Genomic DNA, 26,760 nt, shown 5'->3' with positions numbered 1-26,760 from the left:
TACCAGTAGTATTTGTCTGGCATGGGCTCCCCTGCTGCCTTGCAGCATAACATCACACGCTGTCCCTCATAGCGCACTTTGTCCTCTGGGTGCTTTACAATATATGGCTTCTCTGCAAAGCATTAGGAAACAAATCCTTAAAAACCTGGCTCTGGGACTGTTGTGAACGGTACCACAAAGGTATCCTGATCGAAATAAAACGTAATCAGGCCTACAGTTTAAAGTCTTCTTGGTCTCCGTACTTATGAACAATGATTGGTGTGGGATTATGGTGAAATACTGCCCCTGTGACTGCATTTATTTTTTATTTAGTTTCCATGTACAGTATATGTGTATATAAAGGACTCAACTACTTCAGACTTTCCTCCAGTGGTCCGTATTGTAGTTTTAAATGTCCTTACCCTAGTCTGGCTACAGTAGATTGATGGTTATAATGACAGACTGACTGGCTCAAAGCAGTACTAAGTACATAGAGAACATACTTCATCATTGGGCTATTTGTTGATATTACTAACTTAGTATACCTCACCTGCGTACTTTAGGACTGCCCGTACCCAGGATGACCCACTGCTGTTGCTGGAGGTGGATGCAGTCGCCGGGGCAAACTTCTCCTTCCTGATGTAGAGCTGGCTGGGGGAACTGGAGCAGACCCCTGGGAGCCTGAAGAGGCCTTTGGCGTCAGTGCGGGTACGGATGATCTTGGGTCGGCTGGCCAGCGCTATCCTGGCCCCCATCACGGGGACACCGGTCATACTGAGTACCTCTCCTTGGAGCATGTGGCCCACACACACACAGCGGCTACAGTCCTCACTGGGACGGCCATCGGGACACTCACGCTTACATTTGGCTGCAGATACACACACACAGACATACACAATAACACCCACACACAATACATTCAGCATACTTTTACACATGATTAGAATGATTATTCAGATTTTACAGCCATATTGTGTGTGTTTCTTTAGATTTACGACTTACTCGGGCATGGATATTTCCCACATTTCTGGATTTCAGCTGCTCGTCCAACACACTGCACTGTTATGGAGGTTCTCACACAGGTCCTCCTTCTGATCCTGCGACCCTTGCCGCAGGTCACTGAGCATGCTCCCCACGTACCCCACTGAGTCCACTTGGCTAGTCAAACCACAGAGACATGGGACATAAACATGAATGATCCATATAATGTAACTGTAGCTTCAAGGAAAGGTGAAAGGAAAGATGCATTGTAACAAAATATTATCACAGGACTTTTGTCAGGCTACTGGTCACCTGATGAAAGTGTGCCGTAACAGAATTGTTATATATCAGGTAGTTTCCTCCACTTTCTGGGAGACAGTGCTGCTGATGACCGTTAGAGAGGGAAGTGCACAGTGACAGACTCCTCCTGATCAAAGCCCCTGGAGCTTTATGAACATCGAAGGTGTGTTGACGATGGTGACAGATAATTGTTAGAAGCCCATGTTAGGGAGAAGTTAGCAAAACTGTGGCATATGGAGAAGATGTTTTAATGTAGATTCTTAGGAAAAAGGTGATATCTAGAACCTAATAGGATTATTCAGCTGTCCCCATAGGAGAACCCTTTGAATAACTATTTTTGGTTCCAGGTAGAATCCTTTTGGTTCCATGTAGAACCCTTTACACAGAGGGTTCTACATTGAACCCACAAGGGTTCTACTTGGAACCAAAAATGGTTCTCCTATGGACCCTTTTTTCTAAGTGGTTCAGCATTGGCTCTGCTGTGGCCGTAGTCACTGTATTTATTAACAGCCGCATACTGCAGCTCCATCTCAGATCTGTTGTGATTGTCTTCATGTCAATAATGACCCTGATCAGCTGATCAGTCTCTTGGTAGTGAATGAATTACGTAAAAATTATAATTATTATGATTGGCTTGATGTTAAATATTGGAATGGTATGTACACTGTAGGTCTATGTGTAGGTTGTGTTGTGAGGATACCTTCACATGGCAGGGTGGCACACTCCATCCTCTCTGTCTGGGGCCCCTGGCATGGCGGAACCAGTAGCAAGGGCATGGGCTGGATGCTCATACACTTCCTCTGACGGACCTGAATGCCCACGTCATTACAGGCTGTAGCAGAGCAGGGGCCCCAGGCAGACCAGTCCATCCAGTAGGCCTGAACTGGACACACAAGACAAGACATTGTGACAAGGGTGAGTATGGAATCCACATAGAAATAGAATTGGTAGAATGGTCACAGACCTAAAATTCCAGTCCTGGACTGAGAATTACGGATGTAGGATCTTAATTTGATCACTCTTTTGGAAATGCAAACTTGTAGTGTACTCAAGGTTTAAAAAGGCTTCTAAAGTTTGTAATTTCCACTTTAAAATGTCACTTGATATGAATTGCCCTAACAAAAAATGTCCATTAATTATAATCCACATCATAATTCACCTTTCTTGTTGCTGCAGGATTATTTTCTAGCTGTAGCAAACTGTCTCAAATTAAGATACGGCATTTTTATGTAAGTAACGTAGTTTGTAGTTTGAAAAAATAAGATAAGATCTTGCTACCATGGAAAGGAAAATACCTGTCTATTTGTGGAAAAATCACCCTGATTAACTCTTTAGTCATATCACAGTTTAACTATTTGCTTATGGTCTTGCCTACACCCAGTGACCTGCTTTTTAAATTATATGAACAAAAAATGTTCAATTTTATTTGGAATGGCAAGCCAGACAAAATTTAAAGGGCCTATTTATATAATGAATATGAATTTGGTGGGCAGAAATTATTAAATATTAAAGCATTAGTCCTCTCACTAAAGGCATCAATCATACAAAAGTTATACTTAAATCCAAACTGGTTCTCTAGTAAATTGGTAGGAATGTCTGACACCATGTTCAAGAATGGCCTTTATTCCCCTTTATTCAGATTACAACTGCTCACTTTCGGGTGTTTGAAAAGGAAATAATCTCCAAAATATAATATTTTTCTTTTAAAGCCTTAGAAAGTTGGTTGCAATTTCAGAATAATCCACCTGAAAAGACAGAACAAATAATACAACAAATACTGTGGTTATACTAATTGATAAAACAAAATGTATTTTTCGATGAAATGTTTAAAAAAATGTATAATTTTAGTGAATGATATCATAAATAGGACATGCAGCTAACACAGACATATGAAAATGTCTGCTCTACCCAAAATTACAACCAACTAATTGCAGCATTACCACAAAAATGGAAGAGGCAAGCAGAAGGGGATAAAAGTAAGGAATTTGTATGTCGGCCCTGTATTAAAGAACATAAATGGTTAAAGAAAAGTGTGATAAATAAAAACATATACCAATTTAATTTAAGGACCAAAAAACTGACAGCTGTGCCATATAAATTGCAAAATAGTTGGGAAGAGATTTTCGATGTACCCATTCCATGGCACATGGTTTATGAATTGATACGCAAAACAACGTCGGATTCAAAACTTTGAATTTATCAATTTAAATTACTGTACAAAATTCTTGCAACCAATAAAATGTTATATACAGTATATGGGGGATACAATCTTCCCAGCTCTGCTGTGAGGAGGCAGAGTCATTAGATCATTTATTTTGGTACTGTCCATATGTAGCTCGTTTATGGTCACAGGTCCAGGAATGGCTAAATAATTGCAACATTTGCCTAGAACTAACGCTGCAGATAGCAATACTGGGTGATTTGAAAAGCCATGGCCAATCAAACAATAATATTATTATTATTTTAGCAACAAAAATGTATCTTTAATTCTCTATCTGTAGAAGCTATGAGAATAGAAAGGTTCAGTACTTTTGTGAAACATCACAGCACAGTTGGAAAATATATGGCAAATAGAAATCCCAAATGGATGATGTTGAGAGATAGATGGGAGGGGTTGTATGGAGCTGAAGGGAGGGACTAATAACAAGATAACCAATGTAAAACATACGGGGTCTGTAAAATGTCTATAGGTTCAGAAATTCTGTGAAATAGCACAGTTACAAATAGAAACTGGACGGACATCAGAAATGGAGGAAGGACATAAAAACAAAGAAAATATAACTATTGTAAAATAGATTGTGTCTGTAAAATGTATATAATATGTATAAACTGAAGGTAGAAGCCTAAGTGTTATTATTTATTAGTTTACTCCAATTGGGGGAAAGTTGGTAGGGTTTGCAGGAAATAATAAAGCTATAATCTAAAAGAAAGTGTGTATATCTATATGTATGTATGTACAGTTGAAGTCGCAAGTTTACATACACCTTAGCCAAATACATTTAAACTCAGTTTTTCACAATCCCTATCATTTAATCCTAGTAAAAATTCCCTGTTTTAGGTCAGTTAGGATCCCCACTTTATTTTAAGAATGTGAAATGGCAGAATAATAGTAGAGAGAATTATTTATTGCAGCTTTTATTTCTTTCATCACATTCCCAGTGGGTCAGAAGTTTACATACACTCAATTAGTATTTGGTAGCATTGCCTTTAAATTGTTGAACCTGGGTCAAACATTTCGGGTAACCTTCCATAAGCTTCCCACAATAAGTTGGGTGAATTATATATATCCACAGGTACACCTCCAATTGACTCAAATTATGTCAATTAGCCTATCAGAAGCTTCTAAAGCCATGACATAATTTCTGGAATTTTCGAAGCTGTTTAAAGGCACAGTCAACTTAGTGTATGTAAACTTCTGACCCACTGGATTTGTGATACAGTGAATTTTTAGTGAAAAAAAGAAAAAAAAGGGGGAAAAAAGAAAAAAACAGACCATTAGTGAGTTGCCAATGCAGTGCAGCAGATGCATGGCTTAAGTGGCTTTACCTCCACTGAGGTTCTGTTTCGACTCAGTATACAGCACAGTAATTAGGGGTGACATGGATAGTTGGCTAATCCCCTCACAAAATGCCATTATCCCCTAAGCACAGTATGGGTTCAGAATCCTTAACACAAAGCTATTATAGCACATCTACTTTATAACCCATGTGAATGGGGCATGGTGGTCTGTGGGTACCTGGTGGGCACTGGAAGCGGACGTAGTAGTTGGAGCAGATGCGTCCGTTGGGCTGCTCCTTGTTAATGCACCAGAAGCCCTTCTCCAGGCTGGAGTGAGTCACCTCCCCGGTCTCTGCTGCTGCCACCCAGTCCGTGGTGCGGGCCTCCATGGCCACCGGCCGGGCACACACCCTCTCCCTGTAGTAGAACTGGATGGCCTCTAACCGCTCGTAGTCTCCATTCCCCCCTGGATGGTCGATGTTGAACCAGGACGTCCATTCAGTCACGCCTGCCATACATGCAGATTGGGTGAAGGGAGACATAGACAAGGAGATAGGGATCACAACTGGGGGGTAAGGTTGCACAGTTTGTTTATATTTACTCCTTTTTCTCCTTAATTTCATGGTATACAATTAGTAGTTACTGTCTTGTCTCATCGCTGCAACTCCCGTACAGACTCGGAGAGGCGAAGATCGAGAGCCGTGCGTCCTCCGAAACACAAGCCAACCAAGCCGCACTGCTTCTTAACACAATGCCCACTTAACCCAGAAGCCAGCCGCACCAATGTGTCGGAGGAAACATTGTACACCTTGCGACTGTGTAAAGCATGCACTGCCCCTGGACCGCCACAGGATTTGTTAGTGCGAGAAGGGACAAGGACATCCCTGCCGGCCAAACCCTCCCCTAATCCAGATGACGCTGGGCCAATAGTGCACCACCCCATGGTTTCTTCCGGTCGCGGCTGGCTGCGACAGAGCCTGGACTCGAACCCAGAATCTCTAGTTGCACAGCTAGCACTGCTTCACAGTACCTTAGACCACTGCGCCACTCGCAAGGCCGAAGGTTGCACAGTTTAAGAGAATAGTCTGCTACTGTCATTGTCTGCTGAGTAGAGACACCCAGGGGAGCCTGCGTTGACCAAACTCTTTCCAAGCCAACTCAGAAGGCAGATGAGGAGGGAAAGTGTCATGTCGTCTAGCTTTTGTCTGCCACATGTTCAACTCTTAGGTTTTCCAAAGATGTGAAGAAACAGCATCGCTGCGTTGCATTAGCAACATACCGTGGATCTCTGAATAATAGATTTCATCATTGGAACGAGCCCCTTGGGGGGCATCGAGAGAAAAGTGAAGTGATCTATTGGTGGACATTGTCAAGATGTGTGCTCACCGTGCTGTGTGCTATCGTCGGTAGACATTCTCAACAGACATAGTGACCCCTCTCTCTAGTCTCTCTGTTCATTTAAAAGCCAGTGGTTTTCAACCCATTAGGGTTGAAATACCCAACACATTAGGTATTTAGTTTTAATTTCCTGTATCTGGATAATGTGTGTGTTGGCTTACATATTAATTTCGACTGGATTTAATGAATAGTTGCTTAAATTAAACTGCACTCATGTGAATATAAAGTAGACTCCATGCTATTGTTTGCTCTGATATGATCCTGGCAGGTTAACACCATTGTCTCATTCCACCAGACTGCTCATTCAAAGGAGCGAGACTGAATGTAAGCATAATGGAATGTGAGAGCTGAGTGGGAACTGAACATTGATTACACATTAGAAACAGGGTATAGTTGATGAATTGGAGAAGGGGGGGTGGGGCTCATAGAGTCTCAACATTGGCCTTGGACTGGAAATGGACTTGACCCCTAAATATGATGGGTTGTATGTATAAATGTTACTAGTATGTAATAAAACTGTAAAAATTGATTTTCTGCACTTGCCATGGGTGTGTAAAGCCTGGGAGTTTCAGTACATCAAAGGAAGGAAACCCCTCTGTCTGAGGCAGAAGACACATTGTTGAGTGAGTTGTCCCTCCTCAGGTTGTATAGGTCAACCAGGTGGTATTAGGAGTGAGCTCACTCACCTGTGGTCTGCTGTGGCTCAGTCAGCAAGTTGTAGGCCAGCTTCCTGCTCCTGTCTGTCTGACTCCACTTCCTGAGCAAAGAGCTGTTCCTGAAGGGCCCTGGATGGGGAGAACCACACCATGAATACAACCTATCACCATGACCAGCAGGGCCCAACCTTACCTGCACCGCTGCACCACTACCACACTGTAACACTGTAACAGTGACCTCGGGGCTCTGCTCAATGGATCCACCAAGTTTTACAATGGGGAGAACCAGATTTATGAAAGCCGGTTTTCGAGTCTGCGGACCTACTTGTCTGAGGAGTTGGTCCTCAGCATGTTCTCATCAATTTGACAGTGTCTGTGAATGTGAAAGGAATGTCTACGTCTCACTCCGCGGGCTGTGGTTGAAGGCCAGGGAGAAGTTTTGTGGTGGGACACCCGATCTTGGTGCACTGACGCTGGGGTGTCTGTGTTTCCAGATCCCCCGGCCTTGTCTGGGTGCCACAAGAATACAAAGACAAGCCTGGTTCTCTTTTACCGCCCCCGCGAGCTAGCTAGGTGCCAGCAATCAGTCTGGAAGAGCTCCATCCAGATGTGTGTGAGAACACCTGATATCACACACACACACAGTCACACACTAGTCAGAAGACTACACCACAGTCCAAGCACGTTCAGTTTTTTCTCAACGAAACACTGTCCAGTCTCATTAAGGACCTGGGGCCATATGGAAAATCTCTCTCTCTCTCTCTCTCTCTCTCTCTCTCTCTCTCTCTCTCTCTCTCTCTCTCTCTCTCTCTCTCTCTCTCTCTCTCGCTCTCTCTAATCAGAAGCCAATGAATGAGATGGAGCCTCTATAAAGGGAGATGGACTGGAGGGAGAAAGATAGGGAGAGTGATGGAGAGAGGGAAAGTGGGAAGGACAAGCAGAGATGATTCCTCATGGTTTCTCAATGAGCCACGTACCAGAGGTTACATTCCTCCACTCTCTGAGGGAAACCTTGTCTATGTCTGGTGGCGTGATAGTGTGTCTGAAACTGTGTGTGTCTTCGAGCTAGTTTTCTGGCTGCCCTCTTTGAAACAAGTCCTGGCTGTTGGGTCCCTCCAAAGCCCAAACGTCCCCCCTTAAATGAACACATCTCCATCAATAAAGCCAGGAAGCAAGTGGTTAAGGGCAGCGCCAGCTGTGCCACCAGAGACTCTGGGTTCGCGCCCAGGCTCTGCCGTAACCGGCCATGACCGGGAGGTCCGTGGGGCGACGTACAATTGGCCTAGCGTCGTCCGGGTTGGGGAGGGATTGGCTGGTAGGGATATCCTTGTCTCATCGCACACCAGCGACTCCTGTGGTGGGCCGGGCACAGTGCACGCTAACCAAGGTTGCCAGGTGCACAGTGTTTCCTCCGACACATTGGTGCGGCTGGCTTCCGGGTTGGATGCGCGCTGTGTTAAGAAGCAGTGCGGCTTGGTTGGGTTATGTATCGGAGGACGCGTGACTTTCAACCTTCGTCTCTCCCGAGCCGGTACGGGAGTTGTAGCGATGAGACAAGATAGTAGCTACTAACAATTGGATATCACGAAATTGGGGAGAAAAAAGGGGGTAAAATAAAAATAAAATAAAATAAAAAATATAATAAATAAATACAAAATAATAATAAATAAATAAATCATAATAAAACCCGGATGCTGAGGAGACCCATTGAGACACACACAGCTGAGAGGCATCAGCTCACGTAAGCCATCCGTTAGTTGTGACTTGTCTAGCATATGCTGCCAATATGCCTCACTTTCCCCTCTTTTCCACCTCATCCCCGTCTCAGATACGGTTTGGCCTTGATCCATCAGTCATCTCTACATCTGCCTTCTCTTCCCTTCTCTGACATCCTCTCTATCCTCATCTGATCTTGTCATTATGCTGGAATGGCCCATGCAGCAACGTAGCCAGTTGTGCCCTTTGATATTACGCACACTCACATCCCACATATGCGTCAGCGTCAGGCATCAAAGGGCTGACAGTTGAGACGTGTGTCCTTTCTTTCGGTTCCCAACCGCCTGCCTAAAGCCATCGTGGCCTGAGAAAGCCATTCCCACCACGGACTGTCTCACGGCCTGCCTGACTGACTAGCTGGATGTCTGTGAGAGCGCTTACCACTTTAGGAGGTCCACCGCTGAGTTTATGGACGCAGTCACAAAGACCCAAAGCAGAGGCAAGTTTCAGTCCCAGCTATTTATTGCTGACTGTGGGTCTTTTTTTGTTACGCCAACACTATTCTCTTCCAATTTTATGGCTTTGGAGCATTTTTTCCTAGTATGGTCTTCAACCCAGTGAATGGCTTCTCTTACAAGTGGTATTAGGTAAGTTCCAGGTCAGTCTTTGCAGTCTGCTTAAACCAGACTGACCGCTGCCCTCAGCTTTGCAGGCCTACATACTGCAGCTGTGTGTTTAACAGTAAAGCAAGGGGCTATCTTTCAATGCAAGGTGGGCTTTTCATATCTGGCTTGATACTGTAGATTATAGACAGGGGTTTTAATATTTGATTGACATGATGGAATCACTGGCTAAATAGAAACAAATGTCTCTCCACATAACCTCTGCACTGCTGGTGTGCCCATGCGGGCTTGGACACACTTCCAAGTGACGTTGTCATATTAACAATCTACTGGACAGAGAACTGCACTATTACCAGCCTTGGATACTCCAACAGGGGCACATTGCTTACACTTATCACTTCAATATGTTTGATATTGAAGCCTAAACCATTAAAAGATTACAAGAGTAATTTAATGAGGTGCATAATGGCATTAAAGATTTTTATGTCGGAATCCATATTTAATATAATATAAACACGTCAGCCTTGCAACTTCAGCTGCGGCAGTTGTCCACTGGCTCCAGTAGTTGACTTTCACTATTTAACGTTCCTTTGAGTGGCTTGTTAACACTTTATATGTGAATTTAAAAAGCCAGTGATTTTATATGTGCTGTTTCATGCTAATGGTACGTCAGTGGCGTTACCTCATCCAAAACATGTTGAAACACATTGTTATGTTAGAGGAAACACACTTAAACTTAACTGGATTTCCTCCTTTGTTTGAGGTCCTTACTCCTGTTTAACCTTCCCTAATAGAGGCCTCTCCACTACATCGCCACCACCAACAAGATACTGAAAGAGGTCAAAGTATAGTCCCATGTAATGGAGCCAATACATTAGCAATGGTTCCAGGTATGTTTCTGTGCCTATTAGCAGACCCTCTTTCTCCCTCTTAATATAGACACACAGGCTAGCTTCTCTTAATATAGACACACAGGTTAGCTTCTCTTAATATAGACACACAGGCTAGCTTCTCTTAATATAGACACACAGGCTAGCTTCTCTCAATATAGACACACAGGTTAGCTTATCTTAATATAGACACACAGGCTAGCTTCTCTCAAAATAGACACAAAGGTTAGCTTCTCTCAATATAGACACACCGGCTAGCTTCTCTTAATATAGACACGCAGGCTAGCTTCTCTCAATATAGACACACAGGTTAGCTTCTCTCAAAATAGACACACAGGCTAGCTTCTCTCAATATAGGCAAACAGGTTAGCTTATCTTAATATAGACACACAGGCTAGATTCTCTTAATATAGACACACAGGCTAGCTTCTCTCAATATAGACACACAGGTTAGCTTCTCTCAAAATAGACACACATGCTAGCTTATCTTAATATAGACACACAGGCTAGCTTCTCTCAAAATATAGACACACAGGTTAGCTTCTCTTAATATAGACACACAGACTAGCTTCTCTCAATATAGACACACAGGCTAGCTTCTCTCAAAATATAGACACACAGGTTAGCTTCTCTTAATATAGACACACAGGCTAGCTTCTCTCAATATAGACACACAGATTAGCTTCTCTCAATATAGACACACAGGCTAGCTTCTCTCAATATAGACACACAGGTTAGCTTCTCTCAATATAGACACACAGGCTAGCTTATCTTAATATAAACACACAGGCTAGCTTCTCTCAATATAGACACACAGGTTAGCTTCTCTCAAAATAGACACACAGGCTAGCTTCTCTTAATATGGACACACAGGCTAGCTTCTCTCAAAATATAGACACACAGGCTAGCTTCTCTCAATATAGACACACAGGTTAGCTTCTCTCAAAATAGACACACAGGCTAGCTTCGCTTAATATAGACACACAGGTTAGCTTCTCTTAAAATAGACACACGGGCTAGCTTCTCTCAAAATAGAAACAAAGGTTAGCTTCTCTTAATATAGACACACAGGCTAGCTTCTCTTAATATAGACACACAGGCTAGCTTCTCTCAATATAGACACACAGGTTAGCTTCTCTTAAAATAGACACACAGGCTAGCTTCTCTTAATATAGACACACAGGCTAGCTTCTCTTAATATAGACACAGGCTAGCTTCTCTCAATATAGACACACAGGTTAGCTTCTCTTAATATAGACACACAGGCTAGCTTCTCTCAAAATAGACACAAATGTTAGCTTCTCTTAATATAGACACACAGGCTAGCTTCTCTTAATATAGACACACAGGCTAGCTTCTCTTAATATAGACACACAGGCTAGCTTCTCTCAATATAGACACACAGGTTAGCTTCTCTCAATATAGACACACAGGCTAGCTTCTCTCAAAATAGACACACAGGCTAGCTTCTCTCAATATAGGCAAACAGGTTAGCTTATCTTAATATAGACACACAGGCTAGATTCTCTTAATATAGACACACAGGCTAGCTTCTCTCAATAAAGACACACATGCTAGCTTATCTTAATATAGACACACAGGCTAGCTTCTCTCAAAATATAGACACACAGGTTAGCTTCTCTTAATATAGACACACAGGCTAGCTTCTCTCAATATAGACACACAGATTAGCTTCTCTCAAAATAGACACACAGGCTAGCTTCTCTCAATATAGACACACGTGCTAGCTTCTCTTAATATAAACACACAGGCTAGCTTCTCTCAATATAGACACACAGGTTAGCTTCTCTCAAAATAGACACACAGGCTAGCTTCTCTCAAAATATAGACACACAGGCTAGCTTATCTCAATATAGACACACAGGTTAGCTTCTCTTAATATAGACACACAGGCTAGCTTCTATTAATATAGACATACAGGCTAGCTTCTTGTAATAAAGCTGAATACCATGCAATGTTATATTAGTGATGGAGACGAACTCTCAACTGAGTGTTAGAATTTCTACGTCAGATCCAGTATTGTCTCAAGCTCCCCTCTTCCTTGCACTGCTTTGGCCATTCTGTCGCCAATGCCTGGTGTGGCTGGCATTGTTGTGTCTACGGGACTCTGATACTTATTCTGGGGATCTTGCCACTATAAAGTGGTGCTGGGCTTTAGTTACAGGGTACACAAGGACAAAAACATCTATTAATACTGCAGGCCCTTCTAAATGCCATTCTCCTCTCTTGTTGCCTTCTCATGTTTTCCGAGACAGAGCTGCATGCACACTCGGCAGCAGCCAGATACTAATAAAAAGTTGCAGAAAATGAAAAAATATGTTTTGAAGTTACCCAGAGAACGGACTTCAGTAGTCAGATTAGACAGATTGCCAACTCAAATCTGTCTGGGCTGAGACACAGGCCTTTCAGCAGGTCTGGATATTGTTTAAAATATTCCAGAGCCTTACAAGAAGAAAATGTAAAAACACTTTTCTGTGTTATGTAACAGCTTGGATGGAGTGGTGGCTCACGGGTGTCACGCCCTGACCATAGAGAGCCTTTTAATGTCTCCATTTGGTTTGGTCAGGGTGTGGTTTGGGGTGGGCATTCTATGTTTAGTTTTTCTTTGATTTTGGCGGATATGGTTCTCAATCAGGGACAGCTGTCTATCGTTGTCTCTGATTGGGAACCATACTTATGTAGCCCTTCTTCCCTCCTTTCTTTGTGGGAAATTGTCTTTGTTTGTTGGCACTATAGCCTTTAGCTTCACGGTTGGTTTTTGGATTGTTTATTGTTTTTGTCGGCATCATAATAATAAAAGGAATATGTACGCTCACCACGCTGCACCTTGGTCCTCTTCTTTCAACGGCCGTGACAGCGGGGCTGAGCACTGGGCTGAATGTTGAGCGTCTCTCCACATAGTGTTGATGCAACTTTTCCATGCCACAGCCCCACACTTAATTGTAATAACAGGTGTGTGCAGTGAAGTGTTAGAGCACTGGAAACATCCGTCACCTGGCCTTATTAAGATTTAAGCAATAAGGAGATATTTGTTCAAAATCAGAAGCATTTTATTTAGACAAGGGTTTGTGTCAAACCATTGGACATTAAATGATTGCCCAGAAAGTGTGCGTGTGTGTACTTATGCATGTGAGTTTTTATGCCATGGCCTTGCAGACATGTGGAAGTTGTTTTGTTTAGTTGGCCTATTATCTGGCTGAGGTGTGCTGTGGTAGAAGAATCAGATGGTCTCTCTCTCTCTGCTTTCTCCCTCCATCAATCTTGGCTTCAGGGCTGGTTGGGGAGCCACTGACTGATTCTTGGTGAAAGGCATATGTGCCTCATTATACAGTTTTGCCCCTGACATGAACTAATGATGCAAATCCACCACAAGATTTGGTGGGATTTTAAAAAAGAACACAGAGGCTTTGTGTTCTTAATGTGATTTTTTTCTACCACACTGCATTTCCTCATTCAGGCTATAACAAAACAATTGGCCTCAATGGTATTTCCACATTAAGTCCACTGCAAGTGCTCACCTGGGTTTCTGCAATGGGTATACACGAGCTCTAGAAACAACTGCTTATTGAGCATTAGCCTAGTCCTATGCCTCAAAGTAATGTTTGTGCACTTTCATCCTCAAACGCAGGCATCGCATCTTCAAACGGTAGTGAGCCAGAGAGAAACCGGAGTCATATCATTTGGGCCTTCACGTGATGATTGCTGGGAATACAAGGGACTTTGATCCCTTTCTTCTCCCTCCCATTCTCATTTAAGTCAATGGCCTACACATCCTGATGTGGTGATTGTGGTTTAGCTGGACCACTGCTCTCCAGTCAGTCTGTGGCCAGCATCTGGAGAATGAGCTAGTCCCTCTGAATGAAGCCAATTAGCACAGGGACAACATTGACTTTGGAGCTCTGAGACTGCTTCTTCATGGTCCCAGTTGGCCCACCTCCACCTCTATCCCGAGACTGGTATGGGTATGGGAGATTACAGTTCATTACGGGCAGCATGTGTGGCATCTGGCTCTTTAAAACATTCCACTAAGACCTGGGACTTGGTTTAGCTTGATTGATAGTCACAGTGTTCCATTTCGGTATAGTCCATTTCGGTATTGCATCCAGGAGCAGAAGCTGTCTCTTCAAATAGGGAAAACACATCATAAATCTCCGAAATCTGAGCGGGATGGGGATAATGGTGGAGGGAAAGTGATAGAGAAGGAGCAAGAGGGGAAATGAAAAGTAAAAGGAAAGAGTGAGACAGGGAGAGGGGAAACCAGAGAGAGTCATTTCACCAGTCAGTTAGGTGAGAAAGTGGGATAGAGGATTTGTGTTTACTTGTTTTATTGGTGAGTGCTGACTTGGTGAGTGCTGACTTGGTGAGTGCTCCAGCCGGCGGGTAATGTATCGAGGTGAGATGGGGACAAATACTCCCCATGTCTGCCACAATGTGCTGGCGAGTGAATACATCACTATCCATTCTATCAAACACCTAGTCAGTGTGGTAATTTTCCTGAACAGGCAAAACTATCCAGTACTTGCACTGAATTCTTAAAGAATCCCAAGGCTATCTATCCATTATAACACACTTACTGTATAATAACTAGTTTACTGTCACTTTCACACCCCTCAAATTGAGGGGCCCTGATCCCTACAAAGACATGATATAATCGCCCCCAGAGAAACATGTGTTACCCGTAACATCCATCTGCTTCTCATTAACATGACAGCATGTTAGTAAAATGAGAGTGCTGATGACTTGACACAACATGATTAACACTTCCAGTGGTGGGATATCCCTGCAGAGACAGACAGCCCCCCTGTGGTGCTACAGTATGATCTCACCATTCACAACTAAAGAACCACTACTGGTCCAACACTGACATCCACTGGGATAGGCTACTTTCTCACCTTGCAAAGTTTAGGTTCAGGAAGACAGAGATGTGTTTAAGTATTTCTAATGAATGATTTGATTGGTTTATTTTTATTTTAGTGCCATACACCGTTTGGTGCCAAAACACTATTTCTTAAAGTACATGTGCACAAAACTCAAAACAAAATGAAATGTAACAAATTCAAATTCAAAAATAGTAATCGTAACTAATAACATTTCTGTCGCTATTTTCCTTATATACAGAGTTTACAAAACATTAAGAACATGGATTCTACAAGGTGTCAAAAGTGTTCCACAGGGATGCTGGCCCATGTTGACTCCAATGCTTCCCACAGTTGTGTCAGGTTGGCTGGATGTCCTTCGGGTGGTGGACCATTCTTGATACACACGGGAAACTATTGAGCGTGAAAAACTGAGCAGCGTTGCAGTTCTTGACACACTCAAACTGGTGTACCTGGCACTTACTACCATACCCCGTTCAAAGGCAGTTAAATATTTTGTCTTGCCCATTCACCCTCTGAATGGCACACATACACAATCCATGTCTCAATTGTCTCGAGGCTTAAAAATCCTTCTTTAACCTGTCTCCTCCCCTTCATCTACACTGATTGAAGTGGATTTAACAAGTGACATCAATAAGGGATCATAGCTTTCACCTAAATTCCCTTGGTCAGTCTATGTCATGGAAAGAGCAGGTGTGCTTAATGTTTTGTACACTCAGTGTTTATGCACCACTTTCTATAAGCTTTTTAATTGGGTGCCAGTCAGACCTTAGGTGCGGGTAAAGCTTAAAGCAGCAGCACGTAAAGATATAAGCGTATTTCTTTTTTAATTAGCTACGGGAGGGAAGTTAATTTGCATATCTACTGGCTGATAATTGAGACTGTGTGAGTTCAGTTTGTGCCCTCGTGTCCTCCTTATTTCTCTCTCAGTCAGGTGACTGCAGGCACGGGTGGAATGGTGGCGTGGGTCTACCTTAATCCATGTAGTGCCTTCACTGCAAACACACACGCACAGAGAGAGAGTGCTACACTGACCTTCAATGTGTTATATGTATTGTAAATCTTCTGAATGGCACAAATACACAATCCTTTTCTCAATTGTCTCAAGGCTTAAAAATCCACCTTTAACCTGTCTCCTGCCCTTCATCTACACTGATTGAAGTAGATTTAATAAGATTCAATAAGGGATCATAGCTTTCATCAGGACTCACCTGGTCAGTCTGTCATGGAAAGAGCAGGTGTTCCTAATGTTTTGTCCACTAAATGTATACTTTTATGCCATAAGAATGAGCTACTACAGACAAGCAGTGGATCATTGACAGCATGTGTCAGAATGATGAAGCTGTTCAGGCTTCAGGGCTGAATTGGCTATTATGAAGTTCTCATTTGAGTAATGACATTGCTTACCACAGCTACAGTTAAATGGCATGCAAGACAATGGCAATGATAGAAAACACAGTGGCAGTGTTACGAAGAACCTATTCTAAAATGTCCTGGAAAATGAGTTCCGCTGATGAGTACACAAACAATTTCAATGACTTTTTGTGCGATATGTAAAAAGGCTGAGTGATATAATTATTCCCACATCAATAATGAATCTGAACTAACATCACATTTTGAGCAGGACAATAACTTGACATACCTTGAGCCGCTGCCACTGCCACCAGGAAAGACAGGAGTAGTGACACTTTTGTAAAGTCCCACATGGTGTCCCACAATCACACACTTGGATGCTTTCCTTCTCTCTCTCTGCTTGTAATATATTATCAAGTCAAGAGGAAATTGTGTTGTTCTTCAAAATGTCAGGCTACAGAGTCTGAGTGCTCTCAGGTGTGAATGATGGTGGTTGGAAACCTGCTCCTGTCCCTAAACCCAGCCATATGAAGATTGTAAATTAGACGGGGGAACAGGAGTCTTAAAAGAAGGGACACCCAGAGTGCAGTCTAATCCAGCCCCCGTCTGCTCACCATTGGCCAGTGCTCTCTCACATCTGTGTCTTCCATAACACTCCCAAAAAAATGCAGGAGAGAGCGGGGAGGAATATTAGCTCAAATAAAAGGGTGTTTTTTTACTTTCCACAGAGTAAGATTTCATCGGTTCTGTCTGGATTGTAATACATTTTTGGGCTGTTACTGAAGGTTGTATCCACCAGAGTACACCGAATGCATCACACTAAGATATTTCGATTATGTTTGTATACAGAACTCATAAAAACAAACAGCTTTTCTACAGTATGCTCAACCTCAGTGTAGTGTAATTGATGAAACAGGCCTGTTAATTGTGTAACAATGGCATTCAAATTGACCATAACCAAAAATATATACTTTGGCATGCAAAACATGTTTTTGTCATACAATTCATTAAAAGAACTACACTGAACAAAAATATAAACATAACATGCAACAATTTCAAAGATTTTACTGAGTTACAGTTCATATAAGGAAATCAGTCAATTGAAAGAAAATCCATTAGGCCCTAATCTATGGATTCACATCACTGGGAATACAGATGCATCTATTGGTCACAGACACCTTTAAAAAAAAGTTGGGGCGTGGATCAGAAAACCAGTCACTGTCTGGTGTGACCACCATTTGCCTCATGCAGCGTGATACATCTCTTTCGCATAGATTTGATCAGACTGTTGATTGTGGCCTGTGGAATGTTGTCCCACTCCTATTCAATGGCTGTGCGAAGTTGCTGAATATTGGCGGGAACTGGAACACGCTGTCGTACACGTCGATCCAGAGCATCCCAAACATGCCCAACGGGTGACATGTCTGGTGAGTATGCAGGCCATGGATGAACTGGGACATTTTCAGCTTCCAGGAATTGTGTACAGATCCTTGGGGGTCATGCATTATCCTGCTGAAACATGAGGTGATGGCGGTGGATGAATGGCATGACAAGAAGATCATCAAGGACAACAACCACCCGAGCCACTGCCTGTTCACCCCGCTACCATCCAGAAGGCGAGGTCAGTGCAGGTGCATTAAAGCTGGGACTGAGAAACTGAAAAAACAGCTTCTATCTCAAGGCCATCAGACTGTTAACCTCTACATGGTTGGTGGGTCCCCCTTAGGATGGTTGAGCTAACGTAGGCTAATGCGATTAGCATGAGGTTGTAAGTAACAAGAACATTTTAGATTTTTTCCTTTGCCAAGATAATCGATGGATTATCTTGGCAAAGGAAAAAATCTCAAGTTGTGCACAAAATTTGAGATAAATAAGCTTCCAATAGGAAGTGCTACGCAAAAAAACGTACTCACATTTTAACTCGGAGGTTCCGAGTTTCCGAGACGTCTTGAACGTGGCACTAGAGTAGAGCTTCACATCATTTGTGTACTCGCAGACAGCATGACAATGCCAGATGGTCAACTTCTGGTTAGAATTTGTAACTTTAACAACTGCGGGGGAAGAGGGAAGTGGCATCATATGGCATGCCATTCAACAAACACTCACTTCAAAACACACAGAGCCATGCTTGTGAGATAGAATGCACTGACTAGTTGCAAATACATCATCAGCAACTGTAATGATGTTTAGGAGTTATTCCGTAAAATTCCCTCAGGTAGGTTGGATAATTCCATGCAGATCTGTGAAAAAAATATGCACTAGTCTGCCCTCTTGCTTAGATGTTCTACCCTTAGTTCTAAATCACTGAAATCCAGAACAGCCTACCAATCAACTGTAATAGAACATGTCTCTTCCAGAGGAGGCTGGTGGGATGAGCTACAGAAGGATCGGCTCATTGTAATGGCTGGAATGGAATAAATGGAACGGTATAGAACACCTCAAACATAAGTATGAAAACCTATAGCTTCTCCCACCGGCCTCCTCTGGTCTGCTCAATATGATATTAGTATCGGTTATTATCTGTTAATTCTCTTCCACCCTCTAAAGACTTTGAATACCATTAATTAGACATTAGAAAAATACATTCTCACTTAAATATATGAGAGGGAGCCTCTCAGAAAATGCAGAGGAACAGAATGAAAAATATGAGCAGTAAATGTTCAAATGTATTCCAAAAGCCTCAATTCAACATCTATTCCACATTGGCCATTGAAATGACATGGAAACAACATTGATTCAACCAGTGTGTGCCCTGTGGGTGGGCTCTTTGCGCTTAACAGGTTTTACACCGTTGTATGTTATGCACTTAGAGGACAGTGCAGGGTTTGGTATAAATACAATATGACTTCTTGCACACAGTGCTAACACTTAGAGGACAGTGTGGGGTTTGGTATAAATACAATATGACTTCTTGCACACAGTGCTAACACTTAGAGGACAGTGCAGGGTTTGGTATAAATACAATATGACTTCTTGCACACAGTGCTAACACTTAGAGGACAGTGCAGGGTTTGGTATAAATACAATATGACTTCTTGCACACAGTGCTAACACTTAGAGGACAGTGCAGGGTTTGGTATAAATACAATATGACTTCTTGCACACAGTGCTAACACTTAGAGGACAGTGCAGGGTTTGGTATAAATACAATATGACTTCTTGCACACAGTGCTAGCACTTAGAGGACAGTGCAGGCTTTGGCATAAATAAACTAGCTAGTACATAAATCGTCCTGTACCCTACTCACATCCATTCACAGGCCTATTATAAACATGTTTAGATGTCAGGTCAAAATGATGAGAGACACTCGTCATCAACTAACTACCCAGCTTGCACTACACTTGTTTGCCACATTGATTCTACACTGAGTATACAAAACTTTACGAACACCTGCTCTTTCCATGACATAGACTGACCAGGTTTATCCAGGTGAAAGAGATGATCCCTTATTGATTTCACTTGTTAAATCCACTTCAATCAGTGTAGATGAAGGGGAGGAGACCAGTGAAAGAAGGATTTTTAAGCCTTGAGACAATTGATTTATTGAGACAATTGTGTATGTGTGTCATTCAGAGGGTGAATGGGCAAAACAAAATATTTAAGTGCCTTTGAACGGGGTATGTTAGTAGGTGCCAGGCGCACCGGTTTGAGTGTGTCAAGAACTGCAACGCGGCTGGGTTTTTCATGCTCAACAGTTTCCCGTATGTATCAAGAATGGTCCACCACCCAAAGGACATCCAGACAATTTGACACAACTGTGGGAAGCATTGGAGTCACAATAGGCCATTTGAAACACTTTAGGCTGCTCTGAGGGCAGGGGGGGGGGTGCAACTCAATATTAGGAAGGTGTTTTGTACAATCAGCGTATATTTTAATTAAGTTGTAATCAATAAACCAGAGACAGCTTGTTTTACTGAAGCATCCCAAATATGAAAACATTTCCTCTCAAATGCAGAATTGAAATGAACTAAGCACACTGCAGACACAAGTTCTGATTCCACTCCATCGACTCTGGATTTAGAGAGAATTATTGAGGAAATCATTCAGCATGTAATATCATCCGTCTGATCTCCTGCCTGATCTCTTCTAACATTGTCTGAGGCTTGGCATGGATTTGCATAACCTACTGTGTGATCTCTGATGTTATGAAGCATAATGGCAGTTTTATCCACCACCACAGTTTAGACTCTACAAAGTTGTAACTCCTGTGGAGGATTTACTGTACATGATTACCTTTAATCTTGTCAGCTTTCATATGTCCTACTTTCTTACATCGAATCACATCGGAATCAAAACAATTGTTAAATTAGATATTTTATTGGACAAAGAGTTAACTCTGTAACTGCAAAGCAACGAACAGGTGTTACTTGGACTAAGGAAATGCAGCAGTGTAGACTGAATTCTATAAAAAAAAATATGAAGCTGCTAGAAAGTAGTATGACCCAAAATCCAAGCATTCTTCAATAAGAAAAACAGAACTCAAAACATAATAATACATAACAAAAAGCAGTTAACTCGAAGGTACAAAACACCTCTTCCGCACAACATTCATCGTTTTTCTGCTGAAGGAGAAAGATCATCTCAGAACGTTGCAAAGAAGCAATCACAAAAATGAGAATGACGCAACTCACTTGGTAACTCACTTGGTAACTCACATGAAAACTCACATGGAAACTCCTCAAACCATTTCCAAAACAGACATACAACTCAGACCTCCACAGATTCTATACCATTTTTCCATTGTATTTGAGCAAACAGAGTGAATTCTGGGTAAGGCTAAACCTGCTCTAGTCTACACCCATTGGAGAGATAGCACATGAACGGTAAAGCACAGTAACAATCTATAAAATACAAAACGTGAATATATTATCCATATTTATCCAAAATGAGGACTGGTGAGGGTGTACAGAATATTTTACAATTCTATAACACAGTCTATGCCTGGATATTCTGGCAGGTTCAGATCGTATTTCTTCTGGATGTCATAAGGCAGGAAGCGTCCCGCCAAGTAGTGCTTCCCTGTGAAACTGGTGGCACATCTCTTTGGTGCCATAAGCGAGATCAGGACGTCTGGGTTGATCCCATCTGAGGTCACCTGGTCAACATCCCAACCTTTAATAAACAAGGAAATGATGATCACCATTTGAATTCCATCTCCACTGATGGGACAACTAACCTGCCATCTACTAGCTATGTCACGTGACATAACATCATGGAGAGCGTCAGTATCTCACTTGAGCTTCTCCTTTCAACTTTAATCGGCATTTCATCTTACAGATTAGACACTTGCCAGGTAGCAGCATTCCAGAACAAGTTAAATGGGGAGAGGGTGTGATATAATGGCCAAATATATGTACTACACTTAGCTATATGCTTTACTATCTCATTCCATCCAGGTTGGTCTCTACAGCTCAGTAGTGTTGAGGATGACTTGAGGTTGATCTGACAAAGGCTATCGCAGCTGCAAATGTGTCCGGTGAATTGTGGAGCACACAGGAGGCTGCTGAGGGAAGGATGGCTCATAAAAATGTCTGTAATGGAGTAAATGGAATGGTATCAAACACATGGAAACCATGTGTTTTGATGTGTTGATACCATTCCATTGACTCCGTTTCAGATATTACTATGAGCCCGTCCTCCCCAATCAAGGTGCCACCAACCTCCTGTGGTGGAGCATGTACAGGCTTTTATTTTGTATGGCTTACTCGTGTTTAGCTCAGAGCTAAAATCCTGTTTTGGGCAAATTTCTGTACATTTGTGCAACACTGGTACATGTTGAATGTGCAGCATAGCTTTCAGCCTTACCTGAGGGTATGTCCAAACTTACGATGGGGATCTTGACCTGCTTCAGAGTGACTAGGATGCCAGCGTAGGGCTCCTTCACGTCTGTGTGGTCAGTCTCTGGCCCCAGGATGGCATCGATCACCAGGTTATAGGCATCGTTGATCAACTGCACCTGAACACACAACCATAACACAACCACAATTCAAACTCTGGTCAGCATCTAGACAAGAGCTTTACATTGTTCTCACAGCTCCAGCAAGGTGCACTTTCATAAGTCAGTTCCGCTAGCAGATGTCAACTTTAATTCAAGGATTCATTTGTACAATACACTAATTAATACTTGAATTAAACTTGACATCTAACATTTAATGTTTTATAATCCTTTTTTACGTTGCTCACCTCTGTTGGGAGATAGGAGAGGAATGGGATGTCCATCTTTTCACACTGAACTGTGAAGTCCTGTTGAATGGTGTGAGGGGTACGTTTGGGATAGTAGATGGTTGGCTCATACTCCTGTGAGAGAGAGAGAGAAAATACTACTACCGGTCAAAGGTTTGGACACACCTACTCATTCAAGGGTTTTTCTTTAATTTTGCTATTTTCTACATTGTAGAATAATAGTGAAGACTATGAAACGCATTCATAAAACTATGAAATAACACATATGGAATCATGTAGTAACCAAAAAAGTGTTAAACAAATCAAAACGTATTTTATATTTGAGATACTTCAAATAGCCACCCTTTGACTTGATGACAGCTTTGCACACTCTTGGCATTCTCTCAACAGTCTTGAATGAGTTCCCACATATGCTGAGCACTTGTTGGCTGCTTTTCCTTCACTCTGCGGTCCGACTCATCCCAAACCACCTCAATTTGTTTGGGGTCGGGGGATTGTGGAGGCCAGGTCATCTGATGAAGCACTTCATCACTCTCCTTCTTGGTAAAATATCCCTTACACAGCTTGTAGGTGTGTTGGGTCATTGTCCTGTTGAAAAACAAATGATAGTCCCACTAAGCCCAAACCAGATGGGATGGCGTATCGCTGCAGAATGCTGTTGTAGCCATGCTGGTTAAGTGTGCACAAATACACATACAAAGATCATCCGTTCCCCCACACCGCGTCTCACAAAGACATGGCGGTTGGAACCAAAAATCTCCAATTTGGACTCTAGGCCAAAGGACAAATTTCCACCGGTCTAATGTCCATTGCTTGTGTTTCTCGCCCCAAGCAAGTCTCTTCGTCTTATTGGTGTCCTTTAGTAGTGGTTTCTTTGCAGTCATTCGACCATGAAGGCCTGATTCACACAGTCTCCTCTGAACAGTTGATGTTGAGATGTGTCTGTTACTTGAACTCTGTGAAGCATTTATTTGGGCTGCAATTTCTGAAACTGGTAACTCTAATGAACTTATCCTCTGCAGCAGGTAACTTTGGGTCTTCCATTCTTGTGGCGGTCCTCATGAGCGCCAGTTTCATCATGGCGCTTGATGGTTTTTGTGACTGCACTTGGAGAAACTTTAAAGGTTCTTGAATTTGTTGGGATTGACTGACCTTCATGTCTTAACATAATGATGGACAGTTGTTTCTCGTTCCTTATTTTAAATCAAATCAAATTTTATTCGTCACGTGCGCCGAATACAGCAGGTAGACCTTACAGTGAAATGTTTACTTACAAGCCCCTAACCAAAAATGCAGTTTAAAAAAATAAAATAAGAATAAGAAATAAAAATAACAAGTGATTAAAGAGCAGCAGTAAAATAACATTAGCGAGACTATATACAGGTACAGAGTCAATGTGCGGGGCGGGGCACTGGTTAGTTGAGGTAATATGTACATGTAGGTAGAGTTATTAAAGTGACTATGCATAGAAGCTGTTTAGAAGCCTCTATTCTTGCCATAATATGGACTTGGTCTTTTACCAAATAGGGCTATCTTCTTTATATCCCCCCTAACTTGTCACAACACAACTGATTGGCTCAAACTCATCAAGAAGGAAAGAAATTCCACAAAAAACTTTTAACAAGGCACACCTGTTAATTTAAATGCATTCCTGGTGACTACCTTATGAAGCTGGTTGAGAGAATGCCAAGAGTGTGCAAAGCTGTTATCAAGGGAAAGGGTGGCTACTTTGAAGAATCTCAAATATATTTTGATTTGTTTGACACTTTTTTGTTGGTTACTGCATGATTCCATATGTGTTATTTCATATTTTTTATGTCTACATGGTTATTCTACAATGTAGAAAATAGTTTAAAAAAAATACATATAAAGAAAAACCCTTGAATGAGTAGGTTTTCTAAAACTTTTGACCGGTAGTGAATATGAAAATGAAATATGAATGAAATACTCCGTAACCATATAAATCAATACAGGCCATCTAAGATGACAAGGTGACAATTTAAGAGAGAACATACTTTGCTGTCTGTGGGTTGATCAGGGCTGGAGAGACAGACCGCTAGAGACTGACAGGGCTGCTCTCTGATTAGCACAGCGCTGTAAGCCTTCTAGCACTCTGGACTCTGGGATGACTAAATTACACCTCCATGATTAATGATAGACGTTTAGGGAGAGTGGAAAGCCAGACACCTGTGGCTTGTGATGTTAAACGACGGCCAGCCATGATCCCCACCGCTAATGGGCCTCAATCACAGTGATAAGTACCTCATACAAGTACCTCATACAAGTACGTGGGAGTATGGCTAGACGGTACACTTTCCTTCTCTCAGCACATATCAAAGCTGCAGGCTAAGGTTAAATCTAGACTTGGTTTCCTCTATCGTAATCGCTCCTCTTTCACCCCAGCTGCTAAACTAACCCTGATTCAGATGACCATCCTACCCATGCTAGATTACGGAGACATAATTTATAGATCGGCAGGTAAGGGTGCTCTTGAGTGGCTAGATGTTCTTTACCATTTGGTCATCAGATTTGCCACCAATGCTCCTTATAGGACACATCACTGCAGTCTATACTCTTCTGTAAACTGGTCATCTCTGAAAATCTGTAACAAGACCCACTGGTTGGTTGATGCTAATTTATAAAACCCTCTTAGGCCTCACTCCCCCCCTATCTGAGATACCTACTGCAGCCCTCATCCTCCACATACACCACCCGTTCTGCCAGTCACATTCTGTTAAAGGTCCCCAAAGCACACACATTCCTTGGTAGTTCCTATTTTCAGGCCGCTGCAGCTAGCGACTAGAACAAACTGCAAAAAACACTCAAACCAGACCGTTTTATCTCCATCTCTTCATTCAAAGACTCAATCATGGACACTCTTACTGACAGTTGTGGCTGCTTGGTATGATGTATTGCTGTACCTTCTTGCCTTTGTGCTGTTGCCTGTACACAATAATGTGTGTCCCATGTTTTGTGCTGCTACCAAGTTGTTGTCATGTGGTGTTGCTGCCATGCTGTGTTGTCATGTGTTGCTGCCATGCTATGTGGTTGACTTAAGTCTCTCTTTATGTAGTGTTGTGGTGTCTCTCTTGTCGTGATGTGTGTTTTTTCCTATATTTTTAATCCCAGCCCCCATCACCCAGGAGGCCTTTTGGTAGGGCGTCATTGCAAATAAGATTTTGTTCTTAACATATTTGCCTAGTTAAATAAAGGTTAAATACAGTGCCTTGCGAAAGTATTCGGCCCCCTTGAACTTTGCGACCTTTTGCCACATTTCAGGCTTCAAACATAAAGGTATAAAACTGTATTTTTTTGTGAAGAATCAACAACAAGTGGGACACAATCATGAAGTGGAACGACATTTATTGGATATTTCAAACTTTTTTAACAAATCAAAAACTGAAAAATTGGGCATGCAAAATTATTCAGCCCCTTTACTTTCAGTGCAGCAAACTCTCTCCAGAAGTTCAGTGAGGATCTCTGAATGATCCAATGTTGACCTAAATGACTAATGATGATAAATACAATCCACCTGTGTGTAATCAAGTCTCCGTGTAAATGCACCTGCACTGTGATAGTCTCAGAGATCCGTTAAAAGCGCAGAGAGCATCATGAAGAACAAGGAACACACCAGGCAGGTCCGAGATACTGTTGTGAAGAAGTTTAAAGTCGGATTTGGATACAAAAAGATTTCCCAAGCTTTAAACATCCCAAGGAGCACTGTGCAAGCGATAATATTGAAATGGAAGGAGTATCAGACCACTGCAAATCTACCAAGACCTGGCCGTCCCTCTAAACTTTCAGCTCATACAAGGAGAAGACTGATCAGAGATGCAGCCAAGAGGCCCATGATCACTCTGGATGAACTGCAGAGATCTACAGCTGAGGTGGGAGACTCTGTCCATAGGACAACAATCAGTCGTATATTGCACAAATCTGGCCTTTATGGAAGAGTGGCAAGAAGAAAGCCATTTCTTAAAGATATCCATAAAAAGTGTTGTTTAAAGTTTGCCACAAGCCACCTGGGAGACACACCAAACATGTGGAAGAAGGTGCTCTGGTCAGATGAAACCAAAAATGTACTTTTTGCAAAACGTTATGTTTGGCGTAAAAGCAACACAGCTCATCACCCTGAACACACCATCCCCACTGTCAAACATGGTGGTGGCAGCATCATGGTTTTGGCCTGCTTTTCTTCAGCAGGGACAGGGAAGATGGTTAAAATTGATGGGAAGATGGATGGAGCCAAATACAGGACCATTCTGGAAGAAAACCTGATGGAGTC

The 26,760-nt window shown here is 42.3% G+C and overlaps 2 protein-coding genes across 3 annotated transcripts in view; both read right to left on the bottom strand.

Moving 5' to 3' along the window:
- The window catches only part of LOC139383271 (cartilage intermediate layer protein 1-like), a 30,276-nt gene extending 13,448 nt beyond the window's left edge, over nucleotides 1-16,828 (bottom strand). Inside the window, exons 1-7 of one of the 2 annotated variants that reach the window (XR_011628722.1) lie at nucleotides 16,582-16,828; nucleotides 6,843-6,941; nucleotides 4,997-5,266; nucleotides 1,961-2,143; nucleotides 982-1,137; nucleotides 530-847; nucleotides 4-112 (exon numbers count right to left, since the gene is read on the bottom strand). Coding sequence is in view for 1 of the 2 variants with exons in the window: in XM_071127800.1 (XP_070983901.1) it covers nucleotides 4-112; nucleotides 530-847; nucleotides 982-1,137; nucleotides 1,961-2,143; nucleotides 4,997-5,266; nucleotides 6,843-6,941; nucleotides 16,582-16,645 (1,199 nt within the window). In the remaining variant the exon portion in view is untranslated. The remainder of the gene's footprint in view (nucleotides 1-3; nucleotides 113-529; nucleotides 848-981; nucleotides 1,138-1,960; nucleotides 2,144-4,996; nucleotides 5,267-6,842; nucleotides 6,942-16,581) is intronic. The other variant, XM_071127800.1, reaches the window with a different exon arrangement.
- Nucleotides 16,829-20,588: 3,760 nt separating this feature from the next.
- LOC139415594 (yjeF N-terminal domain-containing 3-like) overlaps nucleotides 20,589-26,760 on the bottom strand; it is a 71,492-nt gene continuing 65,320 nt past the window's right edge. The window contains exons 4-6 of the mRNA XM_071163711.1: nucleotides 22,476-22,589; nucleotides 22,098-22,248; nucleotides 20,589-21,404 (exon numbers count right to left, since the gene is read on the bottom strand). Coding sequence (XP_071019812.1) covers nucleotides 21,208-21,404; nucleotides 22,098-22,248; nucleotides 22,476-22,589 — 462 coding nt within the window. The 3' untranslated portion in view covers nucleotides 20,589-21,207. The remainder of the gene's footprint in view (nucleotides 21,405-22,097; nucleotides 22,249-22,475; nucleotides 22,590-26,760) is intronic.

Source organism: Oncorhynchus clarkii, chromosome 1, assembly GCF_045791955.1.
Source record: "Oncorhynchus clarkii lewisi isolate Uvic-CL-2024 chromosome 1, UVic_Ocla_1.0, whole genome shotgun sequence".
NCBI classification, from domain to species: domain Eukaryota; kingdom Metazoa; phylum Chordata; class Actinopteri; order Salmoniformes; family Salmonidae; genus Oncorhynchus; species Oncorhynchus clarkii.
Note: the sequence above shows the minus strand (reverse complement) of the source record. Positions and strands in the feature narration are given on the sequence as shown.